Source organism: Amphiura filiformis, chromosome 20, assembly GCF_039555335.1.
Source record: "Amphiura filiformis chromosome 20, Afil_fr2py, whole genome shotgun sequence".
Lineage (NCBI taxonomy): Eukaryota > Metazoa > Echinodermata > Ophiuroidea > Amphilepidida > Amphiuridae > Amphiura > Amphiura filiformis.
This window is the reverse complement of record NC_092647.1, coordinates 19,918,218-19,937,238: the sequence shown is the minus strand read 5'-3', so window position 1 is coordinate 19,937,238 and position 19,021 is coordinate 19,918,218. Positions and strand designations below refer to the sequence as shown.

Genomic DNA, 19,021 nt, shown 5'->3' with positions numbered 1-19,021 from the left:
ACTGAAGATATCATTGTTATCTACTGTAGATATCATTGTTATCTACTGACGATAGCATTGCTATCTACTGAAGATAGCACTTCTGCTTTCTTCCATTTTGTCAATTTTTCATATGAAAAAACAGATCCTTTTTACATCTGCTAAGCTGAATCATTGTGCACTTTTTGATAAAAGCAGGAGAGTTTCCACGCATGAAATATAATGTCCATTGTTTATTTTAAAACGTGAAGGCATTTTGGGTTTACCCAATGCTCCAATCTTGTTGGAAGGCATACCAAATTACTCACCTGGTCACAAGGATTTTAAAAATGTCAAAATAGGGGCCAAATGCCTCCATATCTTTATATAACTTTGGACCTTCTACTTCATAAATGAACAATCTCTTGCTTTTTATCATTACTAGTGCACCTGCGGCTGTGAGAGCCCTGATGCTGTGAGAGCACTGGCATGATAGCGATACTGTTTGACCCCAGATGACCTTTGAACTCGGATGACCTCGGTGCAATTTTGTTCATGCTCCCCTCAGTCATACGAAGGATTCCACCTATCAAGTTTAAGCCCAATAGGGCAAAGTTTAAATTGAGCCCCTACATGACCTTTGACCTCGATTTTGTTTTGCGCATATATTCCCCTCGTATCAAGGATTGCACCCACCAAGTTTGAACCCGATAGGACAAAGTTTGAAATCCATGACCTTTGACCTTTGACCTCGGATGACCTCCATATGTTTTTCATGCTCCCCTCATACAAAGGTTTCGACCCACCAAGTTTGAGCCCGATCGGACAAAGTTTGAAATTTGACCTCTCCGTTATGACCTTTGACCTCGGTTGACCTCGATTTTATTTCGCGCATTATATTCCCCTCCTATCAAGGAATCCACCCACCAAGTTTAGGCCCGATCGGACAAAGTTTGAAATTTTGACCTTTGACCTTGACCTCCGATGACCTTCAAAACCACATGGCCAACATGCTTTCCCGATACCTATCTATATGTGAAATTTCAGCGCGATGCGTCAAGCACGGCTAAACGCATAGCCGGACAGACAGATAGACAGACAGACAGAGACCGCTTATTATTTTATTAGTACTAGTGCACCTGCAGCTGTAATAGCCCTGTAGCTATTAGGGCACCATCTGCATGATAGACACACTTTTTGACCCCAGATGACCTTTGAACTCGGATGATCTCGATGTAATTTTTCATGCTCCCTCATATCAAGTCTAAGCACAATAGGGCAAAGTTTAAATTTAGCCCCTAGATGACCTTTGACCTCTGTTGACCTCAATTTTGTTTCGCACATATATTCCCTCATATCAAGGATTCCACCCACCAAGTTTGAGCCCGGTAGGACCAAGTTTGAAATGCATGACCTTTGACCTTTGCCCTCGGATGACCTCCATATAATGTTTTTCATGCTTCTCTCATATGAAGGATTCCATCCACCAAGTTTGAGCCCAATCGGACAAAGTTTGCAATTTGACCCTCCGTAATGACCTTTGACCTCGGTTGACCTCGATTTTATTTTGGTCATATATTCCCCTCGTATCAAGGATCCCATCCACCAAGTTTGAGCCCGATCGGACAAAGTTTGAAATTTGACCCCTCCGTAATGACCTTTGACCTCGGTTGACCTCGATTTTATTTTGGGCATATATTCCCCTCGTATCAAGGACCCCACCTACCAAGTTTGGGCCCGATCGGACAAAGTTTGGAATTTTGACCTTTGACCTCCGATGACCTTTGAACCCACCCGGTCAACATGCTTTTCCCGTTACCTATCCATATCCGAAATATCGATCGATGCGTCAAGCCGCGGAACGCATAGCCGGACAGACAGATAGAGACCGCTTATTATTTTATTAGTACTAGTGCACCTGCAGCTGTGAGAGCCCTAATGCTGTGAGAGCACTGGTTGACCTCAATTTTGTTTGCGCATATATATTCCCCTCGTATCGAGGATTCCACCCACCAAGTTTGAGCCTGATAGGACAAAGTTTGAAATCCATGACCTTTGACCACGGATGACCTCCATATAATGTTTTTCATGCTCCCCTCATACAAAGGTTTCGACCCACCAAGTTTGACCCCGATCGGACAAAGTTTGAAATTTGACCCCTCCGTAATGACCTTTGACCTCGGTTGACCTCGATTTTTTTTCGCGTATTATATTCCCCTCCTATCAAGGACGGCACCCACCAAGTTTGGGCCCGATCGGACAAAGTTTGAAATTTTGACCTTTGACCTTGACCTCCGATGACCTTCGAAACTACCCGGTAAACAGCGACGCCCGATACCCATCTATGTGTGAAATATCGAACGATGCGTCAAGCGCCATGAACGCATAGCCGGACAGACACACAGACGGACAGACAGAGCTTATGATTATTATAGTATAGACTAGTGCACCTGCGGTTGTGAGAGCCCAGATGCTGTGAGAGCACTGGCATGATAGTGATACTGTTTGACCCCAGATGACCTTTGAACTCGGATGACCTTGCTTTTTTCATGCTCCCTCAGTCATCACGAAGGATTCCACCTATCAAGTTTAAGCCCAATAGGCAAAGTTTAAATTTAGCCCCTACATGACCTTTGACCTCGGTTGACCTCAATTTTGTTTTATGCATATATTCCCTCGTATCAAGGATTGCACCCACCAAGTTTGAACCCGACAGGACAAAGTTTGAAATCCATGACCTTTGACCTCGGATGACCTCCATATAATGTTTTTCATGCTCCCCTCATAATGAAGGTTTCGACCCACCAAGTTTGAGCCCGATCGGACAAAGTTTTAAATTTGACTCCTCCGTAATGACCTTTGACCTCGGTTGACCTCGATTTTATTTCGCGCATTATATTCCCCTCCTATCAAGGATTCCACCCACCAAGTTTGGGCCCGATCGGACAAAGTTTGAAATTTTGACCTTTGACCTTGACCTCCGATGACCTTCAAAACCACATGGCCAACATGCTTTTCCCTATACCTATCTATATGCGAAATTTCAGCGTGATGCGTCGAAGCACGGCGAAACGCATAGCCGGACAGACAGAGACCGCTTATTATTTTAGTATAGTAGATAGATAGAAGTGCACAATGGTTTGGGGGTTTAGTTTGGGAGTTTAGCAGCTGTACTCTTTTTCTACAAATCACCGCTAGTGTTTTGAAGCAAAAAAAAAAGTTAATAACAAAAATAGGGTAGGTAGGTAGGGATTTTTTACTTTTAAAAAGCTGTAAATTGTGTTTGATAAAGGCCTTGGAATTATTTATTTATACATTTTTTAGGCCTTCTTGGAATCAAGATTATTGTGCCATAACCAGCACAAGCAAATAAAAAATACAACTTCCTTTTCCCCTCAATACAATTTTACTGTTATCACAAAGTTCAAAAGTTTAAAAAAAATACTTGAATGGAAATCATTGAGGTGCGTTTTATGAAATGAAGCAGCACTGAACCTTATCAATTGACCCCACATGATGAGTTGCTATCTTGTAAAAGACCAATGTTTGTTGTATTCGGGAGCTTACAGGGAAGTTGTTGTTGCAGACTCCAGTAACAGAATTTTAGAAAGTTTCACAAAAAAAGGCAGGTAAATGTATCCGTATCCTCTCATTATTTTCATCAATAGTTTAGAAGAGTTCTATGTGAAATGCTGTAAAAGTGGGAATTTTTTCATGATCAACTTTTTGCGCTTTGCCAATTTTTAATCGTACTTAACTCTCTTCACGCGGGTGTCGACTGCAGACGACCAGTTTTAAAAAAAATTCAAAATTCAAAAATTTCAGTAATGTAAATTTTCATGACCATATTTGGAATCAGCATGAAAAATACATTAAAATGAGTACAAACAAGCCTAGTATTGGTTCAGTAGTTCTTAATATAGCTCTTGATATTTTGAGAAAATATTTCAAAATTTCAACTTTTTCCGTGAAGCGCATGGCTAGCACGCAGAGCATTAAGGTTCTTTATCAAATTCTTTACACTGCTTAGGGTTCTGAATACGGGACAAAAAAAGGTGATAACTTGCACCTTTTTTCTACAAGTGCAGGGGACTTGTGCACCACAGTATTAAGCTTGTTTTGTGGTGTTTTTTTTTATATTTAGGTTCATTTCATAGACATGGCTTGGTTCCTGAAATATTCTCTGCAGATGATGATTCTACTGATGGTTAGGAACACATATGGAGACAATCTCCTCCTTGACTGGTATGTTTATGTGTGTAGAGGGACATCAAAACCTGGGATCAAAACATTGTAGTTTTGTTGATGAATATGATATCCCTGGTTAAATAACACAAGAGGGGGAAATTGCTTCTTTTTTTTCTTCTTTATTAACCAGCAAACACAAAACGTTTTAAAAACATTTTATACAGGTTATATTTTGGGGTTTTTTTTGTAAAAACGTTTTAATAACATTAAATGTCGGGTTATATAAAGGTCATGAATAGGTTTTAAAACGTTTTGTATGAAAACACACTACAAAAACATTTTGTAAAATATTTTTTTGCAAACATTTTTTGCCAAATATTTTGTCAACACTTAAATAATATTATGTTAAAATATTGGCAGTAGGTCATCATAAAATTTTTTTGAATGTTATGAAAACGTTTTATACCCTTTATATAACCCGACATTTAAACTTTTTCTGGCAACCTTTTGCGAATGATGTCAAAAACGTTTTATGCGTTTGCTGGGTAACCAACTTGGCCATTGAGAAATTGATCCTAGTTGGAGAGAAAACATGGTCCCATAATGGCCTGATTTGACATAAAATCAGAAATGTTTGCTGTAATTTACTATTAATAAATGAAATAAAGATTGGAAGGAATGCAATGACTTGTCAAATTAATTAATATTATTTCATGACTGAATTGAATTATATTATTTGATATCTTTGCAGTAGATGTGTGTGTCTGGATACAGGAGCTCTTTTATGTGATGATATTCCTCCTGAAGGTAAAAATGTGCATTGTAAATAGATGTATCAGGCGAAGAAAAAAAACACCCGTTTTACAAGTGGATGGACATTTCAAGTAGGGTCGGTCGGTCAGGATTTTTTTTCCTGGAAACTAAAAATTAATGACCCTAAAATATCACTACAAACATGAAAAAAATCTTCATGATTTTTTTGGCAAACATATTTTGAAAAATGCTCTTAATTTTACATGATTTTAGCAAAACTAAAAAAAGAAAGAAAAATTCTCCTGGGTAGGTCTGACCTGTAAAGCAGTGTGTGTTTTTTTAGTTGCCGTAATGACCTTTTTTTTAAATGTCTTATTTAGCCTGGGTGAATCATTAATTGTTCAAAAACTAGGTACGTCCAAGCAACACGGTCCTCAAACAATAATCCACTGTGTCAATTCAATTTTACATGAAAGTTTTGCACATATTTGAACAAAAACAACTGAATCACTTCCATGGCTGAATTAATATTAATTCCAGCTCTTATGAATAAGCATACTTTACCATCAATTGTTTCCCAATTTTCAGTTACAGTTGCATTTGTTAAGGAGGAATTCACCGGACCACAATGTGATATTGATGCAGAAATTCCACACTGTATGGATGTAACTGACTCTAATATTAACAGTATATGTGGAGATAACTGGTCATGCTGTAGAACGAATGGTACATTATCATGTACAGCAATACCGGATGATGAGGTTGGGGGAAGCTGCACAGATCATGACGGCTGTATAGACTTGTTTGACGGTGTCTTCTGTTGTTTTCAAGTATCTTGTGAATGTGAACCTGTTGAAACTACCACATCACTTCATTCACCAAGCACTGCTGCACCAGGTGCAACTGATGAGTAAGTAGGCCAAATTAGATATACCATAAAAACTCAATAGATAGCATATGTGACACAATCTGGTCCATGCGGCCAAAGGCGGTAAATTTGAAACTGAGATAAAGGTAAAAATATGGAGTAAAAAACAATAAAATACATAAGAAAATAGACATCAAAACCTTCCTAACTTTAGAACCAAGTATTCTAGACCTTTGTGTTTTCAGTAAGTGATAGCCTATTGTATGTATAATGTAATAATTACAGTAACTCAATTTTCAAAAACGCCTCCTTTGGCCCCCAATGACCAGATCGTGTCACATATGTGACCATCCAGCACAACTGAGCCCTGAAGTCGCCAATCATCATTTTTGAGATATTCAACCAAAATATTCTGCTTGAAATTAGCTTTAAAATGATGTATATCATGTCTATAGTACTTGGCATTAAAGTAGTGAAAAATCAATAAAACAGTCAATAAATCCTTTGTTTCCTATTGTTTATTTTTAAGTTCAATGGAGCATATCTCAATAGTGCACTGGAGACATCCGGGCTCAGTTGTGGAGGATGGTCACATATTGTTAATAGTATAGGGTTTCCAAAAACATTTCAGCCTAAATGCCAGGGGCACTCAACTTAAATTTAGGTAGGGGTGTGCGGCATGGAGCGCTGAACTTTAGGAACTGAGAACTGATTTTCAAGCAATATAGGGGCTGAAATTGAAATTTCAACATTTTTGTTGGGGGGTGGGTCACATATGTGCTTACAATCGAGCGCTTTTGAAAACATGAAATTGTACCAAAGTCCAGCACTTTACCAACTGAGCTAATGGGGTTGAGACACACATTTGCAGGTTTACTTGTTCGTATGTAACTATGTGTATAGATGATTTCCTCAAAACACATTACACTTTTATGGATGGGGGTTTTCATGTTTGCATGTTTTATAAGCGCTTGATAGTAAGTAAATATGCTGACTATCAAGTTTTTACGTTAGATTTATTAACCAGTAATATGAATTATGTTTACATATTTTGCAGTTATTTGACCAAGTAAGATTTTACCAATTTACAAAAAATAAATAAAATAGTGATGTTAGAGGACTGAAGTCCAGACTCTAACTCAAGTCAAGACTCTTATCTAACTTCGTAGGTCTCAAACTTGGTTCCCATTTAATTTGACATTGAGATTACACTCTGACCAAATAGACTTCTTATGAGATAACATTGAAGTTACAAAATTACAAATTTTCATGCACATTCATCCCGGTAATTGTCATTAGGTAGTGGGTCAACGGGAAGACCTTTGTAAGTTTGCCCTGTTGCAATAAAGTGCACAGGACAGCATGTGGGGCTTTCTTTTACAATCAGTAAAAGAAAATTTGATCACAAGCTGATAATTTTTTTATCATGTATAAAACTTGAAAGCTTACTAACCAAAAGGCAGGATGTTTCTATGAACATGGTCATGAAAAATTATTATACAGCTAGTGGAAACTCATTAACATGAAGTTGTAAAGGAATTCAAATTTTACTTCTTGTTATCAGGAGTTTGTGTTATCCAGTTCTAATAACATGTGAAAGGTATGCTTTGGAATGTAAAGCATACCTCTTGTTATCAGGAACTTCATGTTAAGATGGTTCGTTTTTACGAGTTGCCACTGTAATATTGTATTATGAACTTGAAATTATAATCAAATATACTGGATTTATGTTTTTGTGAGTGGCAATATTTCACATCCTATCTCGTATGCATCATCAGGCCAACTGATGTTAGTGCGGCAAAAGTTTGTTGATCTGTGATGCGGATGTTGTGTCACAGGTCGAAGATGAGCCAAACCTCTGAGGGATCTTCTTGATCGCTGTACAATAGGCCCCTGACAAGTTGTGCCATAGGCCGCCTCCCTTGTTAAGTAAAAGCTCCTCCCATTTTACATAAATCGCTTCCTTGACTCTTCTCTCAAACCATCTATACTTTTATGATCTAATATCTTGATATCTTTGTTGTCAAACGAATGATTAGTGCTGTCTAAGTGTGAGTAAACCGCAAAGTGTATGCAACCAGTGCTAGCTCTCCTATGCTGGTACATACACTTCGCTAGAGTTTGTTTTGTCTCCCCAATGTACAGGTCATCGCATCCACTGTCATTACACTGAATTGCATACACAATGTTGCTTTGTTTGTCATTTGGTTGTTTGTCCAGCGATTGAACCAGCGATTGCCGCAAAGTGTTCTTTGGTTTGAATGACACTGGGATTCCTTGAGCGAGAAAAATTAGGCAAATTTCTCTGACAGTCCCGATACATATGGTATAGTCATGTTCCTGTCGTGTTTAGTTTCACCATCACCTTGTGTCACATATGCAGTGGACACTTTATCTGTTAATTTGGTTTGAGAGTGCCTTGTGAAATGTTCAATCGCGATATCCGCAAAAGTTCAAGGCCTTACAAAGATGTTCTCATTCTTTTCCTTTGCGTCCTCGCTTGACGGAATCTGTGTCCCCTCTATGAAATAGAGTCCGTATTACTCCCAGCTTGTGTATCAGCGGATGATGGGAATCAAATAACAAGTACTGATCTGTGTGTGTCCTATTATACGGAGATCAAGAAGATCCCTCAGAGGTTTGGCTCATAGGAAGTGAAATATTGCCAATCAAAACGGAAGTCCCGTAGATATGATTATAATTTCAAGTTCATAGTTGTTATTACCTGGATGAATGAAAATTTCATAATCATATAATATTGTATTGTTTTCATTATATTCAGGCACTCAGGCAGTACTGGAGTTGGTGTAGGCATTGGCATTGCAATATGTATCATATTTGTAGCTGTAGTAGTGTTGTTGTTGTATTGTCATAAGCGTGGAATCCTTCACAAGATAACTAATAGCGCTGAACAAGATGAACAATCCAGAAACGGGTAATAATCAAATCATACAATTACATTACTGTAAATGCCTATTCCTTATTCACTAAAAATACAGCACTATTTTTTGGATTAAAATACTATCCTATTTTGCAAAATGAAACATGAATAATCCTTTACTTTGTTTTAAGTGGCTTTCTTGTGAATTGAAACACAAATTCGTCTTATTCTCTTAGATTCCTTGCCAAAAATAACATTTTGGTTTAATTTAGGTTATTTAAATTCTATGAATTTTAATGTGTTCCATGCTTGATATTAAAAATAAAATCAATTTTAATTCTCGTAATTAAAGTTCAGGAGAAAAAAAAGTGCAGTGATTCCTTGCAAGAATTGATTCTCTGATTCTCACAGAATTTGCACCCTTGTAACTTGCCCTTTTCATTATGCTGATTAATGTTCAGAGCATTTGGTAGAGGGGTTCAGGATCAGAGTTTAAAGTTATGGTACTGGCTGCACAAGTTGGCCAGTAGCTGATGAAGTAAAGAGAAAGATACATGTGCAAAATAATAGTTTATGTAGAGAACAATTCCACCCACTGGGGTGAAGATACTCCATTTGACCATATCCCCAGGGAGCCACTCATGTATAAAAGTTGTAAGCATCCACGTGAATTTACTTTCAAAAATGACCCTAAGCGAGGATGTCGAAATTTTGTCAAACTAACCCTAAACAAGGATTTTACTCAAATTCAGATTCTCTGATTTTCACAGAATTTGCACCCTTGTAACTTGTCCTTTTCATCATGATAATTAATGTTCAGAGCATTTGGTAGAGGGGTTCAGGATCAGAGTTTAAAGTTATGGTACTGGCTGCACAAGTCGGCCAGTAGCTGATGAAGTAAAGAGAAAGATGTGTGTGCAAAATAATAGTTTATGGTAACTTAATTGTTAGGGAGCAATTCCACCCGCTGATGGGGTGAAGATACTCCATTTGACCATATCCTGGTTTATTAATATATTTTGTGCACATATTATTTTAAAAGCTGATGCATTTTGGCACCTTAGGCCTAAATATTATTACTAAAATAAAGCAACAATTGAAACCATTTGGTGGACCATTTTTACTAGCAAATTATGGCCATGAGCTTAAATAGGCACATTTGTGTGGTGAGAGAATTTAGGGTTGGGAGCACTAGCTGCCCTACCCATGGCTACAGATCTGGTGGCAATTTGTTATCATCTGTTGAAATGGAGAAAGCAGATCTTCACCTTTTGAACATCTTTACAAAATGCTCTGCCTTCATTTCTACAATACTCAATATATTCTATTCATAACACAAAGTGGACCAAACAGTTACCACTAAACTGTTAATAAACTGAAAAGAACAGAATTATTTATTCATTTATTTACTTAATTATATTTCAGGAAAAAAGAAACCAGGACAAGTAATATCCTCATACTCAACTTATCTACCAGATACGGCGGAAGATTCAAATAACCCAGAGGAACAACAATATGATGATACAGGAATTGATATACCTCTTGACAATATGGGTTATCAAAGTCTAGGAGCTGACAGAAGAATGCCAAACTTCCAGGAGCTGTAAGCATACATTTCTATGGGGGGCCTGATGCAAAAAAATTTCATCGTGCCCCCCTTTACAGACCTCAAAAATTTCAGGGCCCCCCCTTTATGACATGAAAATTATAAGTCAACCCCATAGAAAATCATATAAACTCAATTTTCCCAGGAAAATTTGTGGTCAATTTTTTTCAGAGCCCCCCTTAGGAGGGTCAAAACTTTTCAGCTCCCCTGCCCCCTTTTTTGCATAAAGCCCCCTAACAAGTGTTTGTGAACGGTCCCTAATTAAGTTTGACTTCAGGGCTCAATCACCCACCTTTGTACAGTATTTTTGTGGGACTTGAGAGCACATCAGACACACCAAAATGCAAAACAATGAAAAGACCTAAAATGTTTAGGTCTTTTATATGAAACTTCATGTATATCTTCAATACGAAAGGTCAAAATTTTCATATGATGGTCGGCTTTCCCCCCACCACCCAGCTACATATACTTTAAGTACATATCATTAGATTAGTTTACTTTGAGGACTGTTAAATGTCAAAACTGTCAATTTTTAATAATTTGCCATAAAATTTGTATTATATCGCGAATTTCAAAAAATCCAAATTATTTGATATCAGAACATTCCTCGAATTCAGAATGCAATTTGATGTGTCTTGATGTGCTCTTAGGTCCCACAAAAATACTGTCCAAAGGTATGTGACCAAGCCCTTTTAGTTAAAACTAAACAACAATATGACAATATCCATTGAATATCTTTACAAAATGCTCAGCCTTCATTTCCGTTATGCAACAGTTGTCAGATTATTTTATTTATAGGTTTCCTGGTCAATTTCACTTTTGATTTAATAAAAGTATTATTTTTTTCGCGCCAGATTGAATGATCGCAACAAATAATTTTCATTATCTAAATCAATATATTATTGAAAAATAACACTTTGAAGTCTTGCAAAAGTTCATTCTACAAATCATATACTTTGAAAATTTGCTTAATTTATTGTTGTTAATGAGTTATGTATGTTTCATGAAAGTGTTGTTGTTTCAGCCCTCTTTACAACATAAGTCAAGAACCACAGGACCAACATACGTATATCTATGATATTTGATTCTTCTACACACTCGCTATGAAATGATCAATGCAAATTTTGCCAAAGTTCACTACTACACAACTATATAATGATGATAATACCTATAGCCTAATATTATATTATTACTATTAATTATCTCTTTATTCCATCTGTAGAAGCAGAAAAGATACAGAAAACTATGAAAAAGTGATTGACCCCAAATTGGATAACCAAGCACAGCATACTGGTAAGTACCTATAAGGAGATGTACCCTTTCTGTCCCTTTTAATTTACCTGTATAGCATATCCAGAGCTTTCCTGAGGGGAAAATGGAATATGAAAAGGGGGAAAATAGAAAGAGGAAAGTGAAAAGAGAAAAAGGAAGAAAAAGAGTATGAAAAAGCAAGAGAAAACAGGAAGAGGAGGAAAAGTGGAAAGGAAGAGGGGGGACTAAAATATTAAGGAAGTACATATACATACACTTGACCATAAGGAAGGTAACTCTCCTGTATTTGTTACTATAAAATGTATTAAACTTTGTGGCATATATGGAAGGGAGTAAGTGCCATGGACACCACTCAATGGAGCGGGGTGGCACCAAAACAGGCGAGAGTGCTATTTGTTAAGAATAGTGGATAACTTTGTGTGATACTAGAAGCATGGAAGAAAGAGATGAGAAGGAACCACAACGACTTCGATCGGCCAAGTTTTAATCCGCTTATCTATTGACGCATGAAAAGAAAAACTATCAAATGTACTTACTTTCATGTATGATCCATTTACGCGATCGATGCTTGGCGAAATCATTACTGGAAAAAAACTATAACAAACCCATCCAAGAACAAACAAACGCTACCCAGAAGTAAAATTATGGAATTTCACTGATGCTCTGAACATGTATAGTTGCTTTGTTTTGGGATCTACAGTCAAACTGTTTTCTTGATCGTGTTGTGTAGAAAATGTCCTTTAACACATCGAAAAGGTCATCAAAATCGGCCGTTTTTTGGCTGAGTTTCATCTGTAGCAAATAAGGTAAGATTTTGGTGACTTTTTCGATGAAAAATAGATGCAAAATGTTCTTAAATAATGCACAATGTTCGGTTGAGTCCGTACATGAAACCTGTTTAATTTAATAGTTTATATGTGTATCGTAACTAGCTAACTCGTTTCAGTGCCAAAGACTGCCAACTCTGAGAAAAAAAGTCATCAAAGTTAGGGAAAATTGGGTGAAATGGAAGAAAAGATGTAGGCCATCAATAACCGATGATCGCGGCACCAGAGAAAATCCTATAGAGTGCTTGCACGGAAGGTCATTAGTTCAAATCATCCTTCAGACACGCTCCAGAAGACATGCAAATACATGGAGTACAATACCAATCACCTATTTAACGCTGGGTATTGATCAAAGTAAATCCTCATGAATAACAATGTCAATTAAATGTCGGTAAAGGGAGTGGACAAAGTGAATGCGTTCGTTGTGGTTCCTTCTCATCTCTTTCTTCCATGCTAGAAGTGTGCTATGGTAGTTGCTGATTTTCAATCACCGGAAGGATGTTTGACCTTTGACCCTAACCCTACCCTAACTCTAGCGCTTCTGTAGGCCTATGTACATAGGTGCATGCACACATGTTCGTCATGCATTATATGCATCCCACTATGTTCATTCAAAAGAAGATTTCACTGTAAATGAGGAACCTATTTTTTAAACCATGTCCAATTTCATAAAATGGTAAAACTGGCACCAATGTTTGTTACCTACCAATGATCGCTTACAACATAATGTCTTATTATTGTGAGGTGGTAGGCTAAAAATTATTGTTGTGTTTTTGTTCTTTTTCTAGACGACAAATCTAAGGTCGCCATTGCTAATGAGGCTCAATCTTCAGGAGATAAAGAATATGCTGAATGCGGACCTGCTACTACTGGACCACTACCAAACATACCACCAGTACATCCACCTTCTCCTCATCCTGAAGGACACCCTCCTGCATCTCAAGATACAGCAATTGCATATATAAACCAGGCCATTATTAATCACAAGAATCAAAGACTGGGCAAACATTAAAGATGGAGGGCCTCTAAGGGCCACATAGTGTATAGTGTGTATAGTATAATCAAATCTTAGATTTGCAAAAAAACAACAACTAGAAACCAAGATCAATGTTATTACAGCAAGTTGAGAAGGTCCCGTTATTATTTATAAAATAAAACTGTATCATAGCAGTTTCCAATCCCATATGTAAAGGTCAAATAAATCTAGGCCAATATTTATTGTTCATTTATTTACCCAGTTGTCTTCTTGTGACAAATTTGTATTAAATATAACATAGGACTATGTGTGACAATAAATTTAAACCAAAAATAATAATTACTCAAGAAAAAAATTATATAATTAAATGTTATCTTGTCATCTATTATTAATATAGTTTGAAAGGTGTAATGTACGAAATATAAATAATTATATAGAATAACAAGGAAGTTTACTTAAGATATCAAATAAGCATGCATGAACTAGGCCATTGCGCCCTAGTCCCTTCCTGGATGTACAACACTCACTGCACTGTTTTAAAGATTCAGTGTGAGCCCTCTACAGTTTGGTCTGAGCATGAATTTTGCCTTTTATTTGCGCTATTATTTCCTGGTAGAAAGTGTATGGCAGGTCGCTGAGTAATGGTCAAAACATGACTTTGGCTTCTTGGCTGCCTACTATTTCCTGATTTCATATTAATTAAGTATGCCTCAACAGTCAACATTAATGGGTATATTTTCACGGGAAAATTTTCTGGACACGTGACCAATGCGTATCAATGTGAGTGTGACCTCGAGTCTGATCTCTGACCCCCGGCGGTGACCTCGCTATTCAAGTCTTAGTAATTTTGAATTGGAATAGTATTCTTGGCTGCAATTTCGATAGAAATTCATGTATTGCAAAATGATTGAATATCATGCAATCTTAATTTCTTCACAATATCATCAAAACGTAATTTCAAAAATATCTACCTACGGAAAAAAATATTTATCTACGGAAACTCTGATCATAATATTATTTACTTGCTTTACAAGTTACTTAATTTGCATCAAAGGAGGAATTCTTCCTAATCAAATACATTGTTAGACCACCCGCTGTGCTCGGGGTCACATTCCATTAATGCTAAAATGTCTGCGTCCATGGGTGTCATGTGTCCAGAAAATTTTCCTGTGAAAATTTACCTATTAATTCCAACTGCTCAATGAAGGGAAATATAGGTGTACTAATGATTAGAAAGTCAGTGTAAGCCCTCTACAGGATGGTTAAAGCACAAAGTTGGCCTTTTGGCAGCTTACTTACTTTGATCTTTTGGCTGCGTATTATTCCCTGATCCCTTCAAGCCATAATGTACAATTTCCATCAAATTTTAATTTTGGTTATTATTTATCCAAAATGCTCTGTTCTGCCCATTTTAAGCAGAAATAACAAATAAAGTGAGACAAACCCCATTGGACTTTTTAGCTGTTTAATGTGTTATTCTATATGGGGACAGCAAACATGTACCCAAAGACACAAACAAAATCAATCTAATCTAATCTATGTAAATTACACCATGTGACTTATACACTGATGATATAATCCCTATCTACATAAGATAGCACTGCCATCTACTGAAGCATTGCTATCTACTTTAAAAAGCATTGCTATCTGCTGAAGATACCATTGGTGTCTACTAAAGAAATCATTGCTATCAGCTGAAGAAAGCATTGCTATCTACTTAAAAAACAATTGGTATCTACTGAAGATAGCATTGCTGTCTACTGAAGATCGGATTGCTATCTACTGAAGATAGCATTGCTAGCTACTGAAGATAGCATTGCTATCTAAAGAAGATATCATTGCTATCTACTGAAGATATCATTGCTATCTACTGAAGATATCATTGCTAGCTACCGAAGATATCATTGCTAGCTACTGAAGATATCATTGCTAGCTACTGAAGATAGCAGTGCTAGCTACTGAAGATATCATTGCTATCTACTAAAGATATCATTGCTAGCTACTGAAGATATCATTGCAAGCTACTGAAGATATCATTGATAGCTACTGAAGAGAGCATTGCTACCTACTGAAGATAGCATTGCTAGCTACTGAAGATATCATTGATAGCTACTGAAGATAGCATTGCTACCTACTGAAGATAGCATTGCTAGCTACTGAAGATATTGCTAGCTATACTGAAGATATCATTGCTCGCTACTGAAGATAGCATTGCTATCAACTGAAGATATCATTGCTAGCTACTGAAGATATCATTGCTATCTACTGAAGATATCATTGCTAGCTACTGAAGATATCATTGCTATACTGAAGATAGTATTGCTAGCTACTGAAGATAGCATTGCTACCTACTGAAGATAGCATTGCTAGCTACTGAAGATATCATTGATAGCTACTGAAGATAGCATTGCTACCTACTGAAGATAGCATTGCTAGCTACTGAAGATATTGCTAGCTATACTGAAGATATCATTGCTCGCTACTGAAGATAGCATTGCTATCAACTGAAGATATCATTGCTAGCTACTGAAGATATCATTGCTATCTACTGAAGATATCATTGATATCTACTGAAGATATCATTGCTATCTACTGAAGATATCATTGCTAGCTACTGAAGATATCATTGCTATCTACTGAAGATATCATTGCTAGCTACTGAAGATATTGCTATACTGAAGATAGTATTGCTAGCTACTGAAGATAGCATTGCTACCTACTGAAGATAGCATTGCTAGCTACTGAAGATATCATTGATAGCTACTGAAGATAGCATTGCTACCTACTGAAGATAGCATTGCTAGCTACTGAAGATATTGCTAGCTATACTGAAGATATCATTGCTAGCTACTGAAGATATCATTGCTATCAACTGAAGATATCATTGCTTGCTACTGAAGATAGCATTGCTATCAACTGAAGATATCATTGCTAGCTACTGAAGATATCATTGATAGCTACTGAAGATAGCATTGCTACCTACTAAAGATAGCATTGCTAGCTACTGAAGATATTGCTAGCTATACTGAAGATATCATTGCTCGCTACTGAAGATAGCATTGCTATCAACTGAAGATATCATTGCTAGCTACTGAAGATATCATTGCTATCTACTGAAGATATCATTGCTAGCTACTGAAGATATCATTACTATACTGAAGATAGTATTGCTAGCTACTGAAGATAGCATTGTTATCTACTGAAGATATCATTGCTATCTACTGAAGATATCATTGCTATCTACTGAAGATAGCATTTTCAGCACTGCTGCTTTCTTCAATTTTCATATGAAAAAAAATGATTCTTTCTACATCTGCTAAGCTGAATCATTGTGCACTTTTTGATATAAGCAGGAGAGTTTCCACACATGAGATATAAAGTCAAAAGTTTATTTTAAGACATGGAGGCATTTTGGATTTACCAAATGCTCCAATCTTGTTTGAAGATTATACCAAATTACTCACTTGATCACAAGGATTTAAAAAAATGTCAAATAGGGAGTCAAATCCAAAATGCCTCCAGATCTTTAATATATTTTGGAACTTGTACTTCATACATGAACAATCTCTTGATTTTATCACAAAGTGCAAAATGGCTCACAATTTGGGAGTTTAGCAGCTGTACTATTCAAGCTTTTTCTACAAATCACTGAAAGTGCATTGAAGCAAAAAAATGGTTAACAGACCTTTTTGGAATCAAGTTTAATGTGCCATAACCAGCACAAATGTGACTCATCATATCAAAAGGAATAATAAAGTTGGCATAACTATTGAGATACAGGCAAAATAACCTTGCAAAATATAATGAAAATAAGAATAAAAGTTTCATTTTTTGTGATATCTTCAAGAGTATCTCTTCAAATATCACAAATCAGGAATCATTTTAAAACTTGGAATTTACTCTAAGAATATGTTCAAATATCAGTTTTGTCAAAAGGACTCTTATCATACCTTTTGATATGATGGGTCACATTTAGTATAAAAATACAACTTCCTGTTCCGTTTAATACAATTTTAATGTTACCTTAAAGTTCAAAAATACTTGCATAGAAATCAATTAATGAAATGGAGCAGCACTGAACCTGATCAATTGACCCCAAAAGTTAAGTAAATTTGTTGTTGTGCAGAAAACCAATGTTTGTTGAATGCAGGAGCGTACAGGTAAGTTTGTGTTGCAGACTCGAGTAACAGAATTTTAAGAAGTTTCACAAAAGTGAAAGAAGGTAGATATATCTATTTTCCTCTGTCATCAATAGTTTTTAAGAGTTCTATGATGTGAGTACTTTCACAGGTGAGTATGTAGAGGTTAATGACTGGATATGATTTCATTGTATAGGGTTTCAAAAGCTGGTTGCAATGAAAGCGGTGATATCTTAAAATATGTGAAAGTCACATCTTTTACCTACAATTTGCAGAAACCCAGAGCTCATTTGATAAAGCGGTTTTGAAGATATGATATAGGATGTCAAAATGGTTGCAGGATATCTTTTGAAATATTTCTCTGCATGTTAGCCATAGGCTTCAACATAAAAATCCAAGTTTTGTGATATTTTTTCAAAATATCAAGAGCTATCTTAAGAACCACTGAACCAATACTAGGCTTGTTTTGTACATCGATCGGCTCAATGTAATATGTTATGAACACCCCATAGATCAACACACACAAGAAGACATTTCAGCCACATGCAAATTTGACTAAAATTTTGATTGTAGGAATTCAATCATGTGTTCTGTAATTTTATTACAAATCTCAGATTTTGTCACCAATACAGAACCTTATAAGGCCTTGATGTTTTGCAGGATATAATAATTAGTTCATTACAATCAGGTAAAAATTGTCCTCCTCAGCAAATGTTACAATATTGCTGCCTTTCAAAATGACATTACGTTTTGTTACCTGGAGAGATTTGTCCATGTCTCACCTCCTTTTTCAACCAAATCGACGGTAATAACTCTTGTAGTGAGGGATCAACATTTAACCACAAATTGTCTCAAGCAAAACTCACTTCCTGGGAACCGAATACCATACAAAGTCATTTTTATGTAACTCATTGACCCGTTTGTGTTATATACTGCCTCTAGCTATAATGACATCCTTGTGATCATGGTGATCTGGTCAAATCATTGACAGATACCAACCTCAGGATGGAACTCAATTTTTGATTTTGATCAATTCTCTCCAGGTAGTGAAACGTAATGAGCACTCTATTGGGCTATCAAAAGGATATCAATTATCACATGGCACTGAGCGCGAGAATTTTTTTTAATGTAGGCCTTATAAGGTTCTGTATTTGTGAATTGTATATTTTATTCTATTACTCGCACAAACCATTATTGAGAATCATGCACTGCGATTTGTTAAAACATGTCAACATTATATTTGAAATGTATCCTGATTGCATATGGAACGCAGTACAGTGTTTAGAATCTACTCAAAGCAATACGCGATGTACAATTTTACCATGATACATGCTGTCACTTGTGCTGTTGATACGCGTACACATGTTATAACGAACAGTATACCTTGATGTAAACAACCTCCAAATGGGGCAAAAAAGTGGTAGTTTCTCTTTAATCACACAAGTTTGCAGTAAAATAATAGAAATGAACGTTGCTGCCTTACAGTAAAAACATTAAATAATGGTGGGCCTCTCTCATTATTTATGTTTTCACTGTCTCATTATTTCTTAACT

General features: G+C 36.4%; 1 protein-coding gene across 1 annotated transcript; it reads left to right on the top strand.

Moving 5' to 3' along the window:
• Nucleotides 1–3,471: 3,471 nt before the first annotated feature.
• LOC140142193 (uncharacterized) lies at nt 3,472–14,012 on the top strand. Its single transcript, XM_072164159.1, has 9 exons — nt 3,472–3,587; nt 4,103–4,203; nt 4,898–4,953; nt 5,488–5,809; nt 8,550–8,702; nt 9,110–9,174; nt 10,074–10,251; nt 11,477–11,547; nt 13,142–14,012. The coding sequence occupies exons 2-9, from the start codon at nt 4,118–4,120 to the stop codon at nt 13,363–13,365; spliced, it is 1,155 nt and encodes a 384-aa protein (XP_072020260.1). The 5' UTR covers nt 3,472–3,587; nt 4,103–4,117; the 3' UTR covers nt 13,366–14,012.
• Nucleotides 14,013–19,021: the final 5,009 nt, after the last annotated feature.